The sequence below is a fragment of the Temnothorax americanus genome, unplaced genomic scaffold, assembly GCF_048541705.1.
Source record: "Temnothorax americanus isolate GAGA-0224 unplaced genomic scaffold, ASM4854170v1 Scaffold141, whole genome shotgun sequence".
In the NCBI taxonomy this organism is placed as follows: Eukaryota; Metazoa; Arthropoda; class Insecta; order Hymenoptera; family Formicidae; genus Temnothorax; species Temnothorax americanus.
In genome coordinates, this window is record NW_027509277.1 from 103,978 (window position 1) to 124,907 (window position 20,930).

Here is a 20,930-nt window from a genome sequence, read left to right on the forward strand (position 1 = left end):
TAAAAAAAGGTCCCCCAAATGGGGGGGGGAACCCAAATCAAAAAAAATTCCAAAAAGATCTTTAAGATTCTGCACCCCGCCCCGGGATTTTTTCCTAGATTCCCCTTTCAACCCCCCCTTTAAAAATTTTTACAAAAGGGGGGAGATGGGTTTTGTAAGGGGGGGGGAAAAAAACCCTTTTTCGTTTTCGGACAAGGTGTACATTTTGTGTTGTTTGGATCTTATGCACGCCTGCTGTGATTCTTAAAGGCCAACCATTTGTCGTTATCGCTCGGTAACTTGATCGCGCAGTCGTTCATCTCCCGACAGTCGACGGTGTGGGCTTCCAATTTCTCGCTCGTGTAGAAATAGTGCAACCATCGTGTAAATAATGCAATTTTTTATATATTTTTTACGTAAAAATTATATTTATTATTTATTAGGATGTATACTCACCGATCGCAAAAATATTTTTGACCACGGTGCCTGTCGATTTGCGAGCTCACGAGGCGGGATAGGTTTTTAATCCATGCAAAATGTCCCACGTTATCGTCATGCACGCATGCACGTACAGCAGATTTACATATCTGTCCATCTTTCGATCAATAACCCGTATTGGCAGGATTGCAAGTTCCTTGTTTTTTTCTCGATGCTAAACACGTTGATAGAGATGTCGTTGTGATTTTCAAAATTTTTAATTTGATTCAACGTCATTGGAAACTCAATGTCCGTAAGATTTAGCACCGACGTGTAATGTGGATACGACGATTCCCGTTCTGCATTTCTTTGGGCTGGATGCAGAGCAGCCACCACTGACCATGCGAAACATGCATTGTCTATTGATTGCACGTTTATCACCGCTCTCTTCAATTTAATTTCTCGCGGTATTTCTACAAAACACATGTTATTACACGATCTTTTTTCTAACACAATTTGTTGTACTCACGACTTCCAATTCTCGACTACTGAGCGTATCCCCCAGATTCGTCATTTTATATTTTACTAATGATGCATCGTTTGCTTTTTTATCGAAAAATGTACGATTTGCAGTTTTGCACGTGTTCGATGAAATCATCGCGAGACATGTCGCGACATGTTCTTGAAAACAATATCGCTCCATTGACTTATGCGAAATTGCAAAATTTGCAGTGTATGCACACCATGCACTAAAACAGAAGAAACGATACGCGATGCTCTAGTTGGAACGAGAGGAAAAGGCGATAGAAAAAGTATATACGAAAGAATGAAGCGAGTCAAAATTACAGTCTGTGATTTGAAAGTCTACGCGTCGGTACATCGATTGGAAAAAAGTATAGCGAGATGACAATAATTCCGATATGGATCGCGCGTTAACGGACGACAGTGATTACTTCAGCGATGAAGAAGATGGTCGTAAAGAAGTCATTGAAAGAATAGTGTCGCGTGAGGAAATCGTTGCACTAAATTTACATACAAAAGAGTGCGTACTATTTTTTCATTATTCAACGGGTGGTGCACTTGCACTATGTCGTTCATGCATGAGAGCTGTATCGGGCTTCGTCGGATGAGACTCTGACCCTGTCGGCGGTCGCGCGACTCGTCCTGCCATGGCGCAAGCGAAGCTCGACTTGCCGGAGAAATCTGGCGGCGGCATTAAAGAGAGGGATAAGGATTCCGAGGAAAAGAAAGGTCCCACTGTTGTGCCAGAATGCGCATTATGCCTGCAGCTTTGTATCCATCCAGCACGATTACCCTGCAGCCATATATACTGCTATCTGTGCGTAACGGGTGTCGCTAATCAGAGCAAGCGATGTCCGATGTGTCGTCAAGAGATCCCACCGGATTTTCTCGAGAGACCTCAGCTGGTGGAAGTGGAGGAGCCTCAGAAGGAGTCGGAACATCCCGAGGAAGAGTACCAATGGTTTTACGAAGGTCGAAATGGTTGGTGGAAATATGATCCGAGGACAAGCAATGATCTGGAGACTATTTACAAATTAGGGGACGCGCAATGCGAACTTTTGATCTGTGGCATGCTTTACGTAATTGACTTTGAAAAGAAATGTCAATATATATAGAAAATACAACCCACGTTACAAACGTAATATCAAACGTGACAGAAAAGATGCTCCGTGCAAGGGTGTCTCGGGTGTACAATAACATTTGTAAAATGGATTATTTGTCCGTTAAGATCGAAGATCAACTTCCAAACCCATATTTAACAACATACTCAATTATATTTATTGGTTTCATACAGCATTATACAAATACTTGATATCGGGTATATACATGCATGCACAATCATGTTCAACATTGCACACGATATTGTTCAGCGTGTGATCGAGTCACGTGCGAGAAACAGCACAATGAGTAAGTACCGCTAATTTTCGTATATACTTGTGCAAAAAAAAAACTTTTATAAACATAATTGTATTTTTTCAGTTTTGATAAATCCCCGCTACACACCTCGTATTTTGGGAAAGAGATTTGCCTTGACATTGACCGCATATAAATTTTTGGATGTTGGAATCAACGCTGGACCTATGTCCTCTGTGGATATACTTATTGGCGATAACCGAGGCAATCGGATAATTCTGCCTCATGCAATGTAGGTGACATTCATCGAAAAACGTACGTGCAGGTATTCAGCGACTCGTGCAGTCGCCGGCACCATTATCGCTAGCGTTTCGAGATTTGGAACTCGTTAAAATACGTGACGCAAATATTGTAAAATTGACGTCGTGCGGCACCAGCTTGTACATGAAACAGTCAACCGTACTCTTCCTGTTCGAACTAGAACATTGCGTTGAAAATGTGTATTTTCAATTATACCAAAATGTTCATGGCGTAAGTGAAAAATTTAAACAATTTATAACAATTTTACGCTAAAATTGTATTACCGATAAATGTAATGCAGTTAGAATCTGGCGTGAATTTTATGATAAGAATTCAATTATTGTTTGTGTGAACTGTTGGCGTATGCTGCAAATAATATTATACACGATGCATTACATGAGAAATAAATGTATACTAAATGCATATCACTGTATCTAAAATTATCTTTCCTGTCTACCGTTCCCTTGTCCACCGTCAGCGGTTTAGAATTATGGTGCGGTAACTCTCGATAAGAATGCGCGTGCCGCACTCATCGCGCGATCATTAAACGTTTAACTTAATGTGAAACGTTTAACGTAAAACTTTATATAAATTCTGAATTTTATCCGTACGATGACATAAATCTGGATTTTGGTAAAAATCAATACGCCGTCCTTTTCAATATGTGTGCGCGTTTTCGTAAAGCTTATTACTGATAAGACTGCTTCGATATGCTTTGCACCGTGGTTACATTCCTGACAAAAGGACCTTTTGTAGTCATTGATTGCTCGCGACAAAACGAATCTGTCAAGAGCGCCACTGTGGATGTGCGAATAGAATTTGACTGCAAAGAGAATGTACCGGCAAATACTATCGCCTATTGTCTCATCTTGCATGATCGCGTAATCGAATACTGTCCGTTGTCGAACGTAGTGCTCAAAATCATGTAAATTGCAATATCAGCAGATATTGCAATATAAGAGACACTGATGTACCGCGATAAGATACAGATTGCTCCATCGTTTCGACATGATTGTACCGACGTTTATCGATCTGCAAGGATTTACCGTCGAGATGAAATTTGTCGTGAAAGAGGTGGCGGTTCTGAGAAACGGGACCGTTTTGGCACATTACATTTTCACATGTCCCATGCCATGGAGTCTCTTCATGAAATCCGACAGATTATGCGCTTCCTGGTTGATTGTGAATCACCATGGACTACGATGGGAGGACGGAAACGTGTCCTACAGCATGGCGAAACATCTAATTACTTCGGCCGTACTTGGAGGTCGACGAGACGTCGACTCTCGTGTACGTCAAGGGATGCCAGAAGCGAGAATGGCTGGTGGATCTGCTTGAGAATAAAGCGAGAAGACATCTAAAAATTGAGACTATGGATGCAGATTACGAAGATATCGAATCTTTAAATAATCTAGATGTTACTAATACTGTAAAATGCGGAAAACATGTTAAGAATTGCGCATTACAAAATGTATTAAAAATATTTAACTAGTGGTCGCGACACCAGAAAAAATTATGATTTTTTTGAAATCAACTATACATGTATATATAGACGTTTTATTTTCTTTTCCCACATACTTTGTAGTATAATATAGATGTTTTAGCTGTTCAAGAGCTGTTTTTAGTTGTTTGAAAGAAGTTTGATAACGGTTCAATAGCAGTTATACAGATCGCAGTTATACAGATCGCTGTTATACTGATCGCTGTTATACTGATAATTGTTTTAGTTGTTTGATAGCTGTTTAAAAGCTGTTTTTAGTTGTTTAAAAAAAGTTTGATAGCGGTTCAAGAGCTGTTTTAGTTGTTCGATAGCTGTTCAATACCTGTTTGATAGCTGTTTCATAGCGGTTCAATACCTATTTGATAGCTGTTTGATCGCGGTTCAATAACAGTTTTACAGATCAAATTATCGAAAGTCAATGGCGCGATATCGTTTTCGAGAACATACGTGTCTCGCGGTGACATCATTGCACACGTGCAAGACTGCACATCGCAGATTTTTTGGAAGGTGCAATTGTATGGATGCTGAGATGAAATTAGATAAAAAACGATGTGACAATTGTGAGATGTAGAAGGATGAATATGAATGTACGCTCAGTAGTCGAGGACTAAAAGTAAGAGTCGGTTGGCATACTTGATAGTGCGGTTTATACAACAATTGGTTCGCCATTTTAAGCTGTATATCAAAACCCACCGATATGAGCGAGTACGCAAAACTTTGCAAACCAGTGTTCTATCCTGAAGGGAAACCGATCGTGAAAATCAACGATCCGTTCGTGAGGAATGGGGATCCGCGGACCGTCGATGTAACGAGATATCAGATCCGTCGGGAAATCGGAATCGCCGATCTCCGATCACATCGGAAGTTTCTCGAATTTTATGAATGTCGTGAAATACTAATGTGGCAGGATTTTGATGATCATGAAATGTTTAAAAGAGACATTGTATGAAGCGAAGAGAGAAGCCGCATATATATGTGTTTGTAGATTTTTTCCTGGGAAGCATCCGTCGCGAAATCGGAATCGCCGATCGCCAATCGAACTGGATGTTTCTCTATTATCAAATATATTGGAAAAGAATAGAAGACGGTCGAGAAGACGGTAGAGAATATAACGTCTAATTGATTTAGACGCGTTAGTGCAACACCGCGGTTTCATCATTAAAGTAAAAAATGGATTTTGAAGAATTGCAGTTTGAAGGACATGATATGGAAGTTGAAGCAAACGATGAAGAATTGGAAGTGTTTGGAGAAATATTTTAATTGTATATATCTAAAATTAAGAAACCTATACTACTAGGAGATTAACAATAAGTGTAACAATAAGTGTAACAATAAAAAGACAATCAATGTTGTGTCATACACAGTGCGGAAGGTGACTCAAGAGCCGGTGGTTTTAGGTTGAAATCAAGCGGTAGTAAGCAATTTTTCTATTTGTAGTTTTTGTATAATTTCTGAACGAGAACGCGAACGGGGGAAAGAGAGACCGCGCGAATGAGAAGACGCGCGCGAACGGGGGCCGGGAGCGAGCGAGAACGTGCGAGGGAGAGATAACGCGAACGCGAGCGAAAGAGACCGCGCGAACGAGAAGACGCGCGCAACCGGGGGACGGGGGAAACATCTACGATGAAGAGACAACGTGAGCGGGAGCGTGTGACGTCACGCGGACTCCGCGGCGCGGCGAAACGCGGACCCCCTCGCCCCGCTCCGCGGCGAAAACGCGGTCGCCCCGCGGCGCCGGAAAACGCGGACCCCCTCGCCCCGCGGCGCCGGAAAACGCGGACCCCTCACCCCGCGGCGCCCAAGAACACAGTTCCCCCTTCCCCCTCTCCCGCGGCGCATGAAAAAACGCGGTTCCCCCTCCCCCTCCCCGCGGCGCCCAAGAACGCGGTTCCCCCTTTCCCCTCCCCCCGCGGCACCCAAGAACGCGGTTTCCCTTCCCCCCGCCCACGGCCCCCCCCCCGCCCGCGGTTCCCCCCTGCCCCTCACCCTCCCTCGCCCTCGGTATGTGGTCCAGAACCGGCCTAGCTTATCTACTGGACGCTACGTCGTGCGTCTCCCATTTAAGAAAGGCCCTCCTATCAAAATCGGGGAGTCTCGGGTTCAAGTCGAGAAAATGTTAAATTCGTTAACTCGTCGACTTCGTGACAAACCGGAAGTTATGAAAAAATATCATAACTTTCTCGACGAGTACGAACGTTTCGGACACATGCAACCGTTATCTCCCGCGCAAGACAACGAACAAAGCGTCTATCTTCCACACCACGGGGTGATTCGGGAAGATAGCGTTACCACACGTCTCTGCGTCGTGTTCAACGCGTCAAGCGTCACCTCTAACGGTACCTCTCTCAACGACCACTTGCATATGGGTCCGAAAAAGCAAACCGATATTTCCGCAATAATTGCGCGGTGGCGCAGATACAAATACGTTTATTCGGCGGATATCGCAAAAATGTATTGCCAAATTCTCGTCGATTCTCGCGATATAAATTACCCAAGAATTTTATGGAGACGGTCTCCTCACGACGCGATAATTATTTTCCTGTTGCTAACCGTGACTTATGGCCAAGCCTGCGCGCCCTTTCTTGCCCTTGCCGTTCTCGAGCAATTAATTATCGACGAGGGTAAACACTTTCCCTTCGCCATTCCGATTTTCAGAGAACATATTTACATTGACGATGCCGTATTCGGAGCTGACGACAAGCCTCATATTCGACAAATTCGAGATCAGTTAGTTGCCTTATTAAAACGCGGCGGGTTCGAGTTAAAGAAATGGGCAAGTAACTCCTCCTCTCTTCTAGACGATATTGACGTCGCGGATCATGGGTTAGCCGGTAAAAAGCCCTTCGCGAAAGACGAACAGCTCAAAATTCTCGGTATTGGGTGGAACCCCTCTAAAGATGTTTTCGAATATCGCGTCGCGCTTTCGGATAAAGTTCCCGATACCAAACGTACCATATTGTCCGCTGTCGCAAAACTTTACGATCCGTTGGGCTGGGCCACGCCTGTCACGATCGCCGCGAAAATTCTTATGCAAAGGTTCTGGCAACTTAATATCCAGTGGGATGAGCTTCTTTCCGAATCGGTTTTCGCAAGATGGAACGATATATATTCTCGTTTATCAGCTCTCGGTCACGTGCAAATTCCTCGTTGGAACGGCCTCGGGCCTGATGCCGAACGTTCCGAAATACACGGTTTCGCCGACGCTTCGAATCATGCTTACGCCGCCGTTGTTTATATAAAGGTAGTGTCTTTGTCGGGCAAAGTCACGATATCGCTGCTTGTTGGTAAATCTAAAGTCGCTCCTTTGAAAATATAAGCATACCTCGACTCGAATTATGTGCGGCCTTGCTTCTAGCGCAACTTATAGATTTTGTTCGAGCGTTAAATGGTTATCAAAATCTTCCGTATTATTGTTGGACGGATTCCAACATCGTGCTTGCTTAAATCGCTCAAAATCCTTCGCGATGGAAGACGTTCGTCGCCAATCGCGTTACTCAAATTCAAGCTCTTGTTCCGCGTGCCTCATGGCGACACGTCTCAACTAACGATAATCCCGCGGATTGCGCATCGCGCGGCATTTTCGGCGATGAACTTCTAAATCATGAACTATGGTGGCACGGCCCTTCCTGGCTCACTCTCAATTCCGACGAATGGCCGATCGGCGACACGCGTCTTCCCGAAAGCGCTCCCCTCGAGGAGAAAACTATCGCTTTGCAATGTCACGCCCCCGGTCAATGGGATCTCGCCACGAAATACTCCTCATGGTTTCGGTTGATTCGCGTCACCGCGTATATAATTAAGTTTACCCGTTTCTGTCGTCGCGATCCACCTTCCGACTCGCTCAACCTCGCGCTGACCGCCTCTCCTCCCTCGAAAAGTATCTCGCTCTCCGCGCCCGAATGTAATCAAGCTAAAACCTTTTGGTTTAAACAAATTCAAGCCGATCTGTTTTCGAGCGAAATCAAAACGTTGTCACGAAATCAAAACCTATCGACTAAAAGCTCGATTCTCTTTCTTCGACCGTTTTTAGATCAAGACGGAGTTCTACGCGTGGGTGGGCGCTTCGGCAAGGCTCCCTTACCGTTTCCCGTACGCCATCCTATCTTATTATCTTCGCACCCCCTTGTCAAGCTCCTCGTAAATCAAGCTCACTTACGAGCCCTGCACGCGGGACCTCAGCTCACTTTGAATATTCTTCGTCGCGACTTCTGGATCATTCGCGCGCGCAACATAGTCAAAGCGGTTATACATAATTGCGTTACATGCACGCGTGAGCGAGCGGCAGTTCCTACTCAAATCATGGGCAATCTGCCCGAGCCACGCGTAACTTCGACAATTCGCAGTTTTCTGCACTGCGGTGTGGATTATGCGGGACCAGTTCTTATTCGCGTTTCCTCCGGTCGCGGTATTACCTTCCGCAAGGCGTACATAGCCTTATTTGTTTGTCTCGCGACGAAGGCCATCCACTTAGAATTGGTTGGAGATTACTCCACTCCCGCGTTTCTAAACGCTTATTCCCGGTTCTGCGCTCGTCGCGGTCTTCCGCAATGTATGTATTCCGATAACGGAACTACCTTCGTCGGGGCAGACCGAGAAATGCATAAAGCGTACAAATCCGCCGTTCAAGACTTAAACTTTCTAAATTTAACCGCGTCAGATAACATTACGTGGAATTTCCTCCCCCCTTCAACCCCGCACTTCGGCGGGCTATGGGAGGCGGGCGTGCGGAGTGTCAAAACTCATTTGCGTCGCGTCTTAGAGACTCACACTTTAACCTTCAAAGAATTCTCGACCTTATTGTGTAGAATCGAAGCGTGTCTGAATTCTCGACCGATCGCTCCTCTCGCCGACACCCTCGATGACTACGAATGTCTCACCCCCGGTCATCTAAGTTACTTATATTTTTTCATCAAGTGTGTACTACTTAGCGAGGGGTCCGAAAACTTCCGGTCGTGCTCCGCTCGCGATCGTTCTTCTGCCGCGCGCTCAAGATTTCCGTTCGACGCGTACAAGATCTCCGCTCCGCGAGAGGTTTCGATGCGAGAAGTCGAGACAAGATTTCCGTTCGCGATACCTGGCAGAAAAGTACGAACGACTCAGAAGATTTCCGAATCCGCGGCGCACGATCCGTTGTTCCCCCTCGCGTCTTTTCCGTTCTTGAAATAAAGACTATATATTTCTTTGTGCAATTTGTGTTCCGAGTGCTTTAATCGTCATTCCTCCCGCGAATTTACGACTCGCGTTTTCCACGCTTCTCGCTCAACTCTGAGCGGAATCCAGATTCAGGGCGACCGTCGGAAAGCGACGCCCGAACAACAATTAATATTTAGTTAACTAACTAAAATGTTTAGTTGAACGTATCGAACTAAATATTTCTTGGAATTAACAATTTTTTTTCTCAGTGTATTTTTCGAGATACAAAGATTATCTCTACCACTTGTTACTTAGGTTTTTTTGAGGTACAATATTACAACTGCTTTTCTTCGATTAGAATAAAAAATTGAATCATGAAGAATTACACAGAGGTAACAGTACAAAATACAAATATTTTATTAAAATATTTAAACCCAACAAGGAAATACAAGGTATTTAAATACAAAGTTTATATATGTATTTTAAAAGATTTAATCGCATCGCACAGAATTACAGAGGTAACAGTACAAAAAATAAAAATATTTTATTAAAATACATAAATTTTTCTTGTCAAAAAACTTGGCGCTGCTAGAGAGAGAAAGAGAGAGAGATCTTTTATCCTATACTTAATCATAAGCCGCATTATTCGAGAGAGAAAGAGACCTTTTACAAATGTAAATATTATACTTATTTTATACTTAATCTATACTTATTCTATACTTAATTCTAATCGCTTTAAAAATAAAAACTTATCCTAACTTATCCTATACTTAATCATAAGCCGTCATTCACCGTCACACACACACACGCACACACACACACACACACGCACACGCACACGCACACGCACACGCACACGCACACGCACACGCACGCGCACGCGCACGCGCACGCGCACGCACACGCACACGCACACGCACACGCACACGCACACGCACACGCACACGCACACGCACACGCACACGCACACGCACACGCACACGCACACGCACACGCACACGCACACGCACACGCACACGCACACGCACACGCACACGCACACGCACACGCACACGCACACGCACACGCACACGCACACGCACACGCACACGCACACGCACACGCACACGCACACGCACACGCACACGCACACGCACACGCACACGCACACGCACACGCACACGCACACGCACACGCACACGCGCACGCACACGCACACGCACACGCACACGCACACGCACACGCACACACACACGCACACACACACGCACACACACACGCACGCACGCACGCACGCACGCACGCACGCACGCACGCACGCACGCACGCACGCACGCACGCACGCACACACGCACACACACACACACACACACACACACACACACACACACACACACACACACACACACACACACACACACACACACATCACCCACATTCACTCGCTCGCACATACACACCAGGCTGACCTAATTTTGAGGTCTAGCAACGCCAAGTTTTTTGACAAGAAAAATTTATGTATTTTAATCAAATATTTTTATTTTTTGTACTGTGTTACTTCTGTAATTCTTTGCGATGCGATTAAATCTTTTAAAATACATATATAAACTTTGTATTTAAATACCTTGTTGGCTTTAAATATTTTAATAAAATATTTGTATTTTGTACTGTTACTTCTGTGTAATTCTGCATGATTCAATCTTTTATTCTAATTGAAGAAAAGCAGTTGTAATATTGTACCTCGAAAAAACTTAAGTAACAAGTGGTAGAGGTAATCTTTGTATCTCGAAAAATACACTAAGAAAAAAAATTGTTAATTCCAAGAAATACTTAGTTCGATACGTTCAACTAAACATTTTAGTTAGTTAACTAAATATTAATTAACCAGTCAAGGAAAAAAAGAGCAATCGAGCCACAACAAGATGTAAATGTTGAAATTTCTATATTAAAATGATAGACAAACGTTTCGGCCCTTCATAGGACCATCTTCAGTGTCGGTATAAAATTACAAATTTTAAAAAAATCACGACATACTATCACAACGAACCGTCGGTACAAAAACTTGAAATTATTGCGACATAACTTAACTCCATAAAACGCAATGTTGAATGTGTAGAGGAACACTGTAATAAAATTATGGTATGTAATAAACCGTCAAAAAGAGTTATACAGAGTATCAAATACGTACAGTGTACAGTATACAGTAAGTTTTCTTGTGTTGCGGTGTCATTTCGATGTTGATGTGTTACAAAGAGTATAACCGACAAACTACTTAACGTCGCGGAAGCGGAACCGTATATATATACAACAGAGAGGAGCGGGAGGGAAAAGGAATAAAAGGGGGAAGGGGAAGTACGGAGTTATCTAGGCGGGAACAACGTGAGAACAGGGAGATATTCTGCAGATAGAGATTCCGTATCCTTCTGCTTGTTTAGAGGAGATGACTGCCGCTTTATATGCAGCATCTCTGAGATAAGTCTCTTTCGAAGAGATAGTTCGGTGTCCAGAATCTCCACCCCGTCCCAATCGAAATTGATGTCACTGAGAGAAAATAAATTCATTTTCGATTGGTACCATAAGCCCACTTTTTCCGGGAGATACCTTAATTACCACTCACATCACCCGATTTCACATAAAAGGGGCGTGATATACGGTCTGGTAGACAAGATATTGTCGATCTCGCATCCTCGGTTCCACAGAAAAAACTTTAACATCATTATTCAGATACTCTTAGACAACGGTTACCCGCTACCGTTTATTTTTTCCACAATATCAAACAGATTGAGACAAGCTTTTCTGTATAAAAATAGAGGAGAAAACATTTCATTGACCTTTGAGAAGAAATACTTCACTGTCCCTTACGTAAAACACACGTCTGACAGATTTAAAAATATTGCAAAGGACCTACATCTAGAAATAGCCTTCTCTGTCGCGCACCCTCTCAAAAAATTCATCCAAACAGGCAAGAACAATTTGGACAAACTTGCACACAGCAATGTCGTGTATAGAATTCCTTGCAGAGATTGTGAAGTTACTTATGTGGGACAAACTAAGAGACAGTTGAGAACTCGTGTTAAAGAGCATAGATTAGATATTAACAGAAACTCCGGTTCCCCCTCTGTTATTTCTTGCCATCGTCTGGAAACCGACCATGATTTCGATTGGGACGGGGTGGAGATTCTGGACACCGAACCATCTCTTCGAAAGAGACTTATCTCAGAGATGCTGCATATGAAGCGGCAATCATCTCCTCTAAACAAGCAGAATGATACGGAATCTATATCTGCAGAATATCTCCCTGTTCTCACGTTGTTCCCGCCTAGATAACTCCGTACTTCCCCTTCCCTCTTTTATTCCTTTTCCCTCCCGCTCCTCTCTGTTGTATATATATATACGGTTCCGCTTCCGCGACGAAGTAGTTTGTCGGTTATACTCTTTGTAACACATCAACATCGAAATGACACCGCAACACAAGAAAACTTACTGTATACTGTACACTGTACGTATTTGATACTCTGTATAACTCTTTTTGACGGTTTATTACATACCATAATTTTATTACAGTGTTCCTCTACACATTCAACATTGCGTTTTATGGAGTTAAGTTATGTCGCGATAATTTCAAGTTTTTGTTCCGACGATTCGTTGTGATAATATGTCGTGATTTTTTTAAAATTTGTAATTTTATACCGACACTGAAGATGGTCCTATGAAGGGCCGAAACGTTTGTCTATCATTTTAATATAGAAATTTCAACATTTACATCTTGTTGTGGCTCAATTGCTCTTTTTTTCCTTGACTGATTATTAATTTTATGAGCCTATTGACACATATAAATATTAATTGTTTCAACAATTTATTTCGTTTCTTTAATCAAGAATTAATTAATTTAACTAATGTTTAGTTAACTAACTAAAATGTTTAGTTGAACGTATCGGACTAAATATTTCTTGGGATTGACAAATTTTTTTTGTCTACCACTTGTTACTTAGATTTTTTTGAGGTATAATACTACCACGTCTACCACTGTTTTTTTTCGAGGTAACAACATATTTGGAAATAAAAATACTACTGTTTAGTTTTTTTCGAGATTTTTCGAGATACAAAGATTACGTCTACCACTTGTTACTTAGATTTTTTTGAGGTTGTATTTACCCGAATGACTCGCGTTAGGCTCAAGATAATTGGCGACAGAATTCTCGTGCGACTCCCGGCGTTGCGTTCACGCGCTCCGAGCGTGAGGTATCGTCCTCTCGCGATTTTTCCTGCGAGATCTTATTTTCTATTTCCTTGATTATTTCGTGTTTACTGTTGATGTTCCATATAAATTGTAAGTTTCGTCATACTGTATCTCTCTGATATAATTGCAGCATCTTCTGCGCGTTTACTATACGATAACGCAGTACTTCGTTCATTCTGGCGTTCGCGCTATCATTATTTCTCTTTTTGTTTCATTTTTGACGCTCGCGCGATTGATTATATGATTGTCTGATTGACCAAAGCCGAATCGGCCTTTATTGTTCCACGCGCGAATTTCTAAAGAATAAATGTTATTTTGATTTGTTAATTGCTTGAGTTCGTGGCCTTATTTATGGCGTGTCACCCCGCCGAATATCGCGCCGCCCTTCATCACCCCCGCCCCAGCCCTTAGGTCGAGCTAGCCGATTCCTCGCACATCCGCACGTTTCGCTTTGCGTCTCGTTTTGATTTTCTTTTGCGATTTCGCGGACGCGCATTGACGCGTCTGGCGCCCAACGGTAAATTCGTTTCGCGAAGTGTCGGAGGTGCGAGGGAATCGTCGGAGAGGCCTGTCATCCCGCTCTCCTTACTCCTTTTGATCCGGCACACGTCCCGGAGCAGTCCGGAAGTGAAAAAGTCGTGACAGTTCTTAAAAACAAAACATATTAAAATAGTATTCTCAAACAATTATTATAAAACGATTACTGATTACTATAATATTCCATTAATGCGTGTGTGTGTGTGTGTGTGTGTTGTGTGTATGTGTATGTGTATGTGTGTGTGTTTGTTGTGATTATATAATAAACGTTACATTCTTATATATTTGTACTGATATTATACGTTGTACAATCAAACACGTTTTACCTTCACAAGCCCCCAGTTTTTTTTCGTCCAGTTTATTGCATGGTCTTTTTTCACCGTGTCGTGCACTAGTGTATCCTGTAACAGTGCTAGTAATGAGCAATTCATCATCAAAAACAGGGAAAATAATATTACTTGCAAATTGGCGAGGAGTTTTCGAGAGATAGTGGATTTTACTAATCCACTCGTTTCGCCCAATGTGGATCTGTAATACATACATTAATTTTTATTATCATAATGAACAAGTTTTATAAATAACATTATAGATGGAAAAGCCTGTACTCATTACCATCTCATTAGACTGTCTTGTCCCAATTGGTGGAAAATTATTTTCATACTGCATGTTGATATTAGCAGTCAATATGGTTTTTAGCGTTGCTGTAAAAATTAAAATGTTTTGGTTATTTTTATCTACCGTAATATCGATAAAAAAAATACAAGACTCTGCTCAGACAGCACATATGTGTAAAAGATAACTAAAAAGATAATTTAAAGATATCTTTTGGGCTTTCTGTGCTATATCTGGGTATAGCCATACAGAATGTAATATCATGCTGCAGCTTTTGTTTCAATTCTTTACGTTTATTTCGTAATTTGTCATTGCGTTCTTGTAATTCTTCAATCCGTGATTGTAATTTCGAGATTTTGTCAAAAAGCAACGATTTTTTTTTCTTTTAACTGTAAAAAACGAGTACAAAAATTCAAGTATTATAAATGTATATTGTATTACTAGCTACTATATATAGTAGTACTATGTATGCATTTTTTTCTCGGTATAGGCAATCATATTTTTTTAAAATAAATATTTTACACGATACCTTCGTATCATTACACACTTTACTACTCATAGTTTCAGTGGTTTTGATTAACTGACGCCCAGATTTCGGTTCATTTTCACGTTCAACCAGTGGACTCTTTAAAGTAAAGTAAAAATTGGTTAATATAAGTTAATTTTTAGTTAATTAGATTAATTAAAAAAAAAAACTAAATATGCCAAACAATTATACAAATTATAAACATTTACTATAAACGTATTATAAAAATTAATTATTTTCTACGGAGTTTAATCGTCAGAACTATTGACAGAATGTGTCGTGACTGGAGAACTCTATGGAATTTTACTCCTCCGTGATCATGTACTCGAAATACGATGAGATGCTATCAGGTGTTTTTGGAAGTTAGCATCTCATTTCTTAAAAACGCGATTTTAATAGTAAATTTATCAGAATGTTCTAACTATGCTAGACGCAAGTAAATTTGCAGTTTATATGTGAAATGCTAACACTTGAGATGCTAGCTTCACACACGTAGCCTTAATGTGCATTGAATGCGCACCAGCTCTGCCAGTGAAAAACGCTATTAAAAATATTGTGCAATACCTCCGAATTAGTGCCCCCTTGTAATGCTGATTCTATACATTTATCCGTCGGCTGTGTCTCAGGAAATAGTGGATTCCAAAATCTTTTTAAGACAAAAAAGATTACATTTTATATAATAACATTTTATACAATTATAAATAATTATATTTTTTATATTGTATCACAAAAGTGATGAGAAATTATAATATAACATTATAAATATACCTTCTGGTGTTTTAGGTTCTCGTACTTGTGCCGATGTCGCGAGCATTGATTCTTTCGCTTCTGCAATTCGTCTTTTGACAGCGATAAACTTTTGTAATACTAAAAGATCACATACAGAATGAGAAAAATTAATACTTGTTTATATAAAAAAAATATTTCCTTTATGTGTACATATTTTATCGAAACGCTAATAAAGTGGCTAGTGACACGACTCGATAAATGCAATCACAATTTCCACTCAGACTTTGCTACGCAATTGACTTTGTTAAACAAACAGTAACAAATCTCCCCGTATTGTCAGCTGAAAAGCGGCAGAAACCAATATAAAATAAGAAGAAGAAAACTCGATAAACGTCGTAGAGGTAAAGAGATTATATATTGAAAATTTATATTTATTCACACATATTTCGTAATAAATATTAATATTATTGATAATTAATATTTATAGAATTTCACATATGGCACATATTAAAATATAATCAAGTATTAAAAGATTAATTTTTAAAAACTTTTTTTACGTTCTCTTATAATAATATATATTACACATATATTAATATAAATTTTATATAATATATAAAATAATATAATATAAATAATATATTAATATAAATTTTATGATCACTATAATTTCAAGCATATCTTATTTTACAGCTTTATTTCTAATCTGACGGCTCCAGTTGTTGATGCTGAAGGGCATCATCAGTTTGCTGATTATATACACGATTTCACATATTTTAAGACAAGATGTCATTTAATTATCGGTTACATCAGTGGGTATTACAATGCAATAGCATTGTTAATCAGCACTATCAGGAAAAAAAACAAGCAGATTTAGTTGCAGCAATTTCAATAATTGCAAATATAATCAAATCAAAAAATAAAAGGAAAAGAAGATGCTGGATTTCAAAAGTATTTGCAGAAAGACAGAGACATGGATTTTATCATGCAGTACTTCCTAATATTAGGTTGGAAGATCTTCGTTTCCGAAATTATACGAGAATGACACCGATACAATTAGAAGAACTGTTGTCAATAGTAGGACACGATTTAAAAAAACATTATGTTGTGCGTGAGCCAATAAATGAAGAGCAACGTTTAATAGTAACTTTAAGGTAAACTCAAATTAACAATATTTCATTGTAAATAACATGTAATTAATGAAATTTAATAATTGTACATATTAGAATAATTTAGGTTGTTATAATTGTTGTATTTCTTATAATGCTAACAGATATCTTGCCTCAGGAGACAGCATGGTATCATTGTCATATCAATTTTTAATATCTGTAAGCAGCATTACAAATATTATACGAGAAACATGTTCCGTTATATGGGAGCATTTGTATCCTATTGTGCTTTCACAATGTGATACAAACGACTTGAAAGAAATCGCGAACGACTTTGCGAATAAATGGAACTTCCCTCACTGTGTTGGTGCGATAGATGGGAAACACATCGTTATTCAAATAATTGTTAAATTATAAAAGATATGTATATAGTAACTCTCAAATTGAAATATAAAATTATACAATAATAATATTTTTTCAGTGTCCAGACAACGCAGGATCAGAATATTATAATTACAAAGGCAGTCACAGCATTATATTACTCGCAATAAGTGATGCTAATTATATTATACGTTGCGTTGACATTGGTGCCCCTGGGAGGCAGGGTAATGCAGGTCTTTTCAAGAATAGTGCCATGGGCCTGTTATTAGAAAGAAAGGAATTTAATCTTTCTTTACCCGAAGCATTATATGAAGATGGTCCAATTTTGCCATACGTATTAATAGGAGACGAGGCATTTCCGTTAACTGATTATATTATGCGACCATATCCAGGAAAAAATGGAATGACATTAGAGAAACGCATTTACAACTATCGTTTATCTCGAGCTCGAAGAACGGTTGAGAATGTTTTCGGCATTTTAGCCAGCCAATGGCGACTTCTGAAACGACCAATTTTAGCAAAAGTACCAAATGCAATAAAAATGATTCAAGCAATCGTCTGCCTTCATAATTGGCTGAGAAAGCATGATGTTGAGCGAGAAACGTATATAACACAACAACTTGTAGATAGGCCTGTAATAGATGGAGATATTGAAAACGGCTCTTGGAGACAAAATGTTGAAGATTTTCGTGCATATATTAACATTAGATGTACTCAAACAAGAACATATTCGTTACGCGCAACTAACATTTGCAAAGAATTCTGTAGATTTTTCAATGAGGAAGGAGAAATTGGTTGGCAAAATATTCAAATATACAAGTAAATAAATAAAATTTGGTAATTTATTATGATTCTATATCATTTCACATAATGTTTCATGTACATTTAAGACAGAGGTTACTTTTGTAAATAAATTTATTTGCAACGTGTGTAAATAGTCATACTATTATAATACATGTGCACATGTGTATAATAAATAATTTATGACTACTATAATGTATATTTTCCTATCATCTATCGTTAGACAATCATAAAAGTATTATTTTGCGATAACTAAATATTTTAAAGATAAGAATAACATGCTCCATAAAACCGAAAAATATAAGAAATATCAATGTTTTACAAAAATTATAATCTATATCATATTTGTAGATAAGCTAGGCCGGTTCTGGACCACATACCAAGGGCGAGGAGTGGTGAGGGGCTGGGGGGAACCGCGGGCGGGGGGGGAACCGCGTTCTTGGGCGCCGCAGAGTGGGGGAAGGGGAACCGCGGTTTTGGGCGCTGCGGGGTGGGAGGGGGACTGCGTTCTTGGACGCCGCGGGGGGAGGGGGAGGAGGGAACCGCGTTTTTCAGGCGCCGTGTTTTCAGGCACCGCGGGGCGAGGGGGTCCGCGTTTTCCGGCGCCGCGGGGCGAGGAGGTCCGCGTTTTTTCGGCGCCGCGGGGCGACCACGTTTTCGCCGCGGAGCGGGGCGAGGGGGTCCGCGTTTCGCCGCGCCGCGGAGCGTTCGCGTTTTCGCCGCGGAGCGGGGCGAGAGGGTTCGCGCTTCGCCGCGCCGATCAGCGTGACGTCACACGCTCCCGCTCGCGTTGTCTCTCCATCGTAGATGTTTCCCCTGTCCCCCGGTCGCGCGCGTCTTCTCGTTCGCGCGGTCTCTCTCGCTCCCGTTCGCGTTATCTCTCCCTCGCACGTTCTCGTTCGCTCCTGGCCCCCGTTCGCGCGCGTCTTCTTATTCGCGCGGTCTCTCTCTCCCCCGTTCGCGTTCTCGTTCAGAAATTATACAAAAACTACAAATAGAAAAATTGCTTACCACCGCTTGATTTCAACCTAAAACCCCCGGCTCTTGAGTCACCTTCCGCAGTGTGTGTGACACAACATTGATTGTCTTTTTATCGTTACACTTATTGTTACACTTATTGTTACACTTATTGTTAATCTCTTAGCAGTATAGGTTTCTTAATTTTAGATAATATACACTTAAAATATTTCTCCAGACATTTCCATTTCTTGATCGTTTGCTTCAACTTCCATATCATGTCTTTCAAACTGCAATTCTTCGAAATCCATTTTTTACTTTAATGATGAAACCGCGGTGTTGCACTAACGCGTCTAAATCAATTAGAGGTTATATTCTCTACCGTCTTCTCGACCGTCTTTTATTCTTTTCCAATATATTTGATAATAGAGAAACATCCAGTTCGATTGGCGATCGGCGATTCCGATTTCGCGACGGATGCTTCCCAAGAAAAAATCTACAAACACATATATATGCGGCCTCTCTCTTTGCTTCATACAATGTCTCTTTTAAACATTTCATGATTATCAAAATCCTGCCACATTAGTATTTCACAACATTCATAAAATTCGAGAAACTTCCGATGCGATCGAAGATCGGCGATTCCGATTTCCCGACGAATCTGATATCTCGTTACATCGACGGTCCGCGGATCCCCATTCCTCACGAACGGATCGTTGATTTTCACGATCAGTTTCCCTTCAGGATAGAACACTGGTTTGCAAAGTTTTGCGTACTCGCTCATATCGGTGGGCTTTGATATACAGCTTAAGATGGCGAACCAATTGTTGTATAAACCGCACTATCAAGTATGCCAACCGACTCTTACTTTTAGTCCTCGACTACTGAGCGTACATTCATATTCATCCTTCTACATCTCACAATTGTCACATCGTTTTTTATCATATCTAATTTCATCTCAGCATCCATACAATTGCACCTTCCGAAAAATCTGCGATGTGCAGTTTTGCACGTGTGCAATGATGTCACCGCGAGACACGTATGTTCTCGAAAACGATAACGCGCCATTGACTTTCGATGATTTGATCTGTAAAACTGTTATTGAACCGCGATCAAACAGCTATCAAACAGGTATTGAACCGCTATGAAACAGCTATCAAACAGGTATTGAACAGCTATCAAACAACTAACACTATTATCAGTATAACAGCGATCAGTATAACAGCGATCTGTATAACTGCGATCTGTATAACTGCGATCTGTATAACTGCGATCTGTATAACTGCGATCTGTATAACTGCTATTGAACCGTTATCAAACTTCTTTTAAACAACTAAAAACAGCTCTTGAACAGCTAAAACATCTATATTATACTACAAAGTATGTGGGAAAAGAAAATAAAACGTTTATATATACATATATAGTTTATTTCAAAAAAATCATAATTTTTTCTGGTGTCGCGACCCCACCAGTTAAATATTTTTAATACATTTTGTAATGCGCAATTCTTAACATGTTTTCCGCATTTTACAGTATTAGTAACATCTAGATTATTTAAAGATTCAATATCTTCGTAATCTGCATCCAAAGTCTCAATTTTTAGATGTCTTCTCGCTTTATTCTCAAGCAGATCCACCAACCAATCTCGTTTCTGGCATCCCTTGACGTACACAAGAGTCGACGTCTCGTCGCCCTCTCCAAGTACAGCCGATGTAATTAGATGTTTCGCCATGCTGTAGGACACGTTTCCGTCCTCCCATCGTAGTCCATGGTGATTCACAATCAACCAGGAAGCGCATGATCTGTCGGATTTCGCGAGGAGACTCCATGGCATGGGACATGTAAAAATATAATGTG

At 40.7% G+C, this 20,930-nt stretch overlaps 1 protein-coding gene and 2 pseudogenes across 1 annotated transcript; 2 read left to right on the forward strand and 1 right to left on the reverse strand.

Moving 5' to 3' along the window:
• The first annotated feature begins 369 nt into the window (after window positions 1-369).
• Window positions 370-2,173, forward strand: LOC143894777 (E3 ubiquitin-protein ligase rnf146-like; annotated as a pseudogene).
• Window positions 2,174-6,185: 4,012 nt separating this feature from the next.
• On the forward strand, window positions 6,186-7,388 carry LOC143894784 (uncharacterized). The gene has a single exon (XM_077401416.1). The coding sequence runs from the start codon at window positions 6,186-6,188 to the stop codon at window positions 7,386-7,388; it is 1,203 nt and encodes a 400-aa protein (XP_077257542.1).
• Window positions 7,389-14,216: 6,828 nt separating this feature from the next.
• Window positions 14,217-15,966, reverse strand: LOC143894785 (uncharacterized; annotated as a pseudogene).
• Between the last annotated feature and the right edge of the window lie 4,964 nt (window positions 15,967-20,930).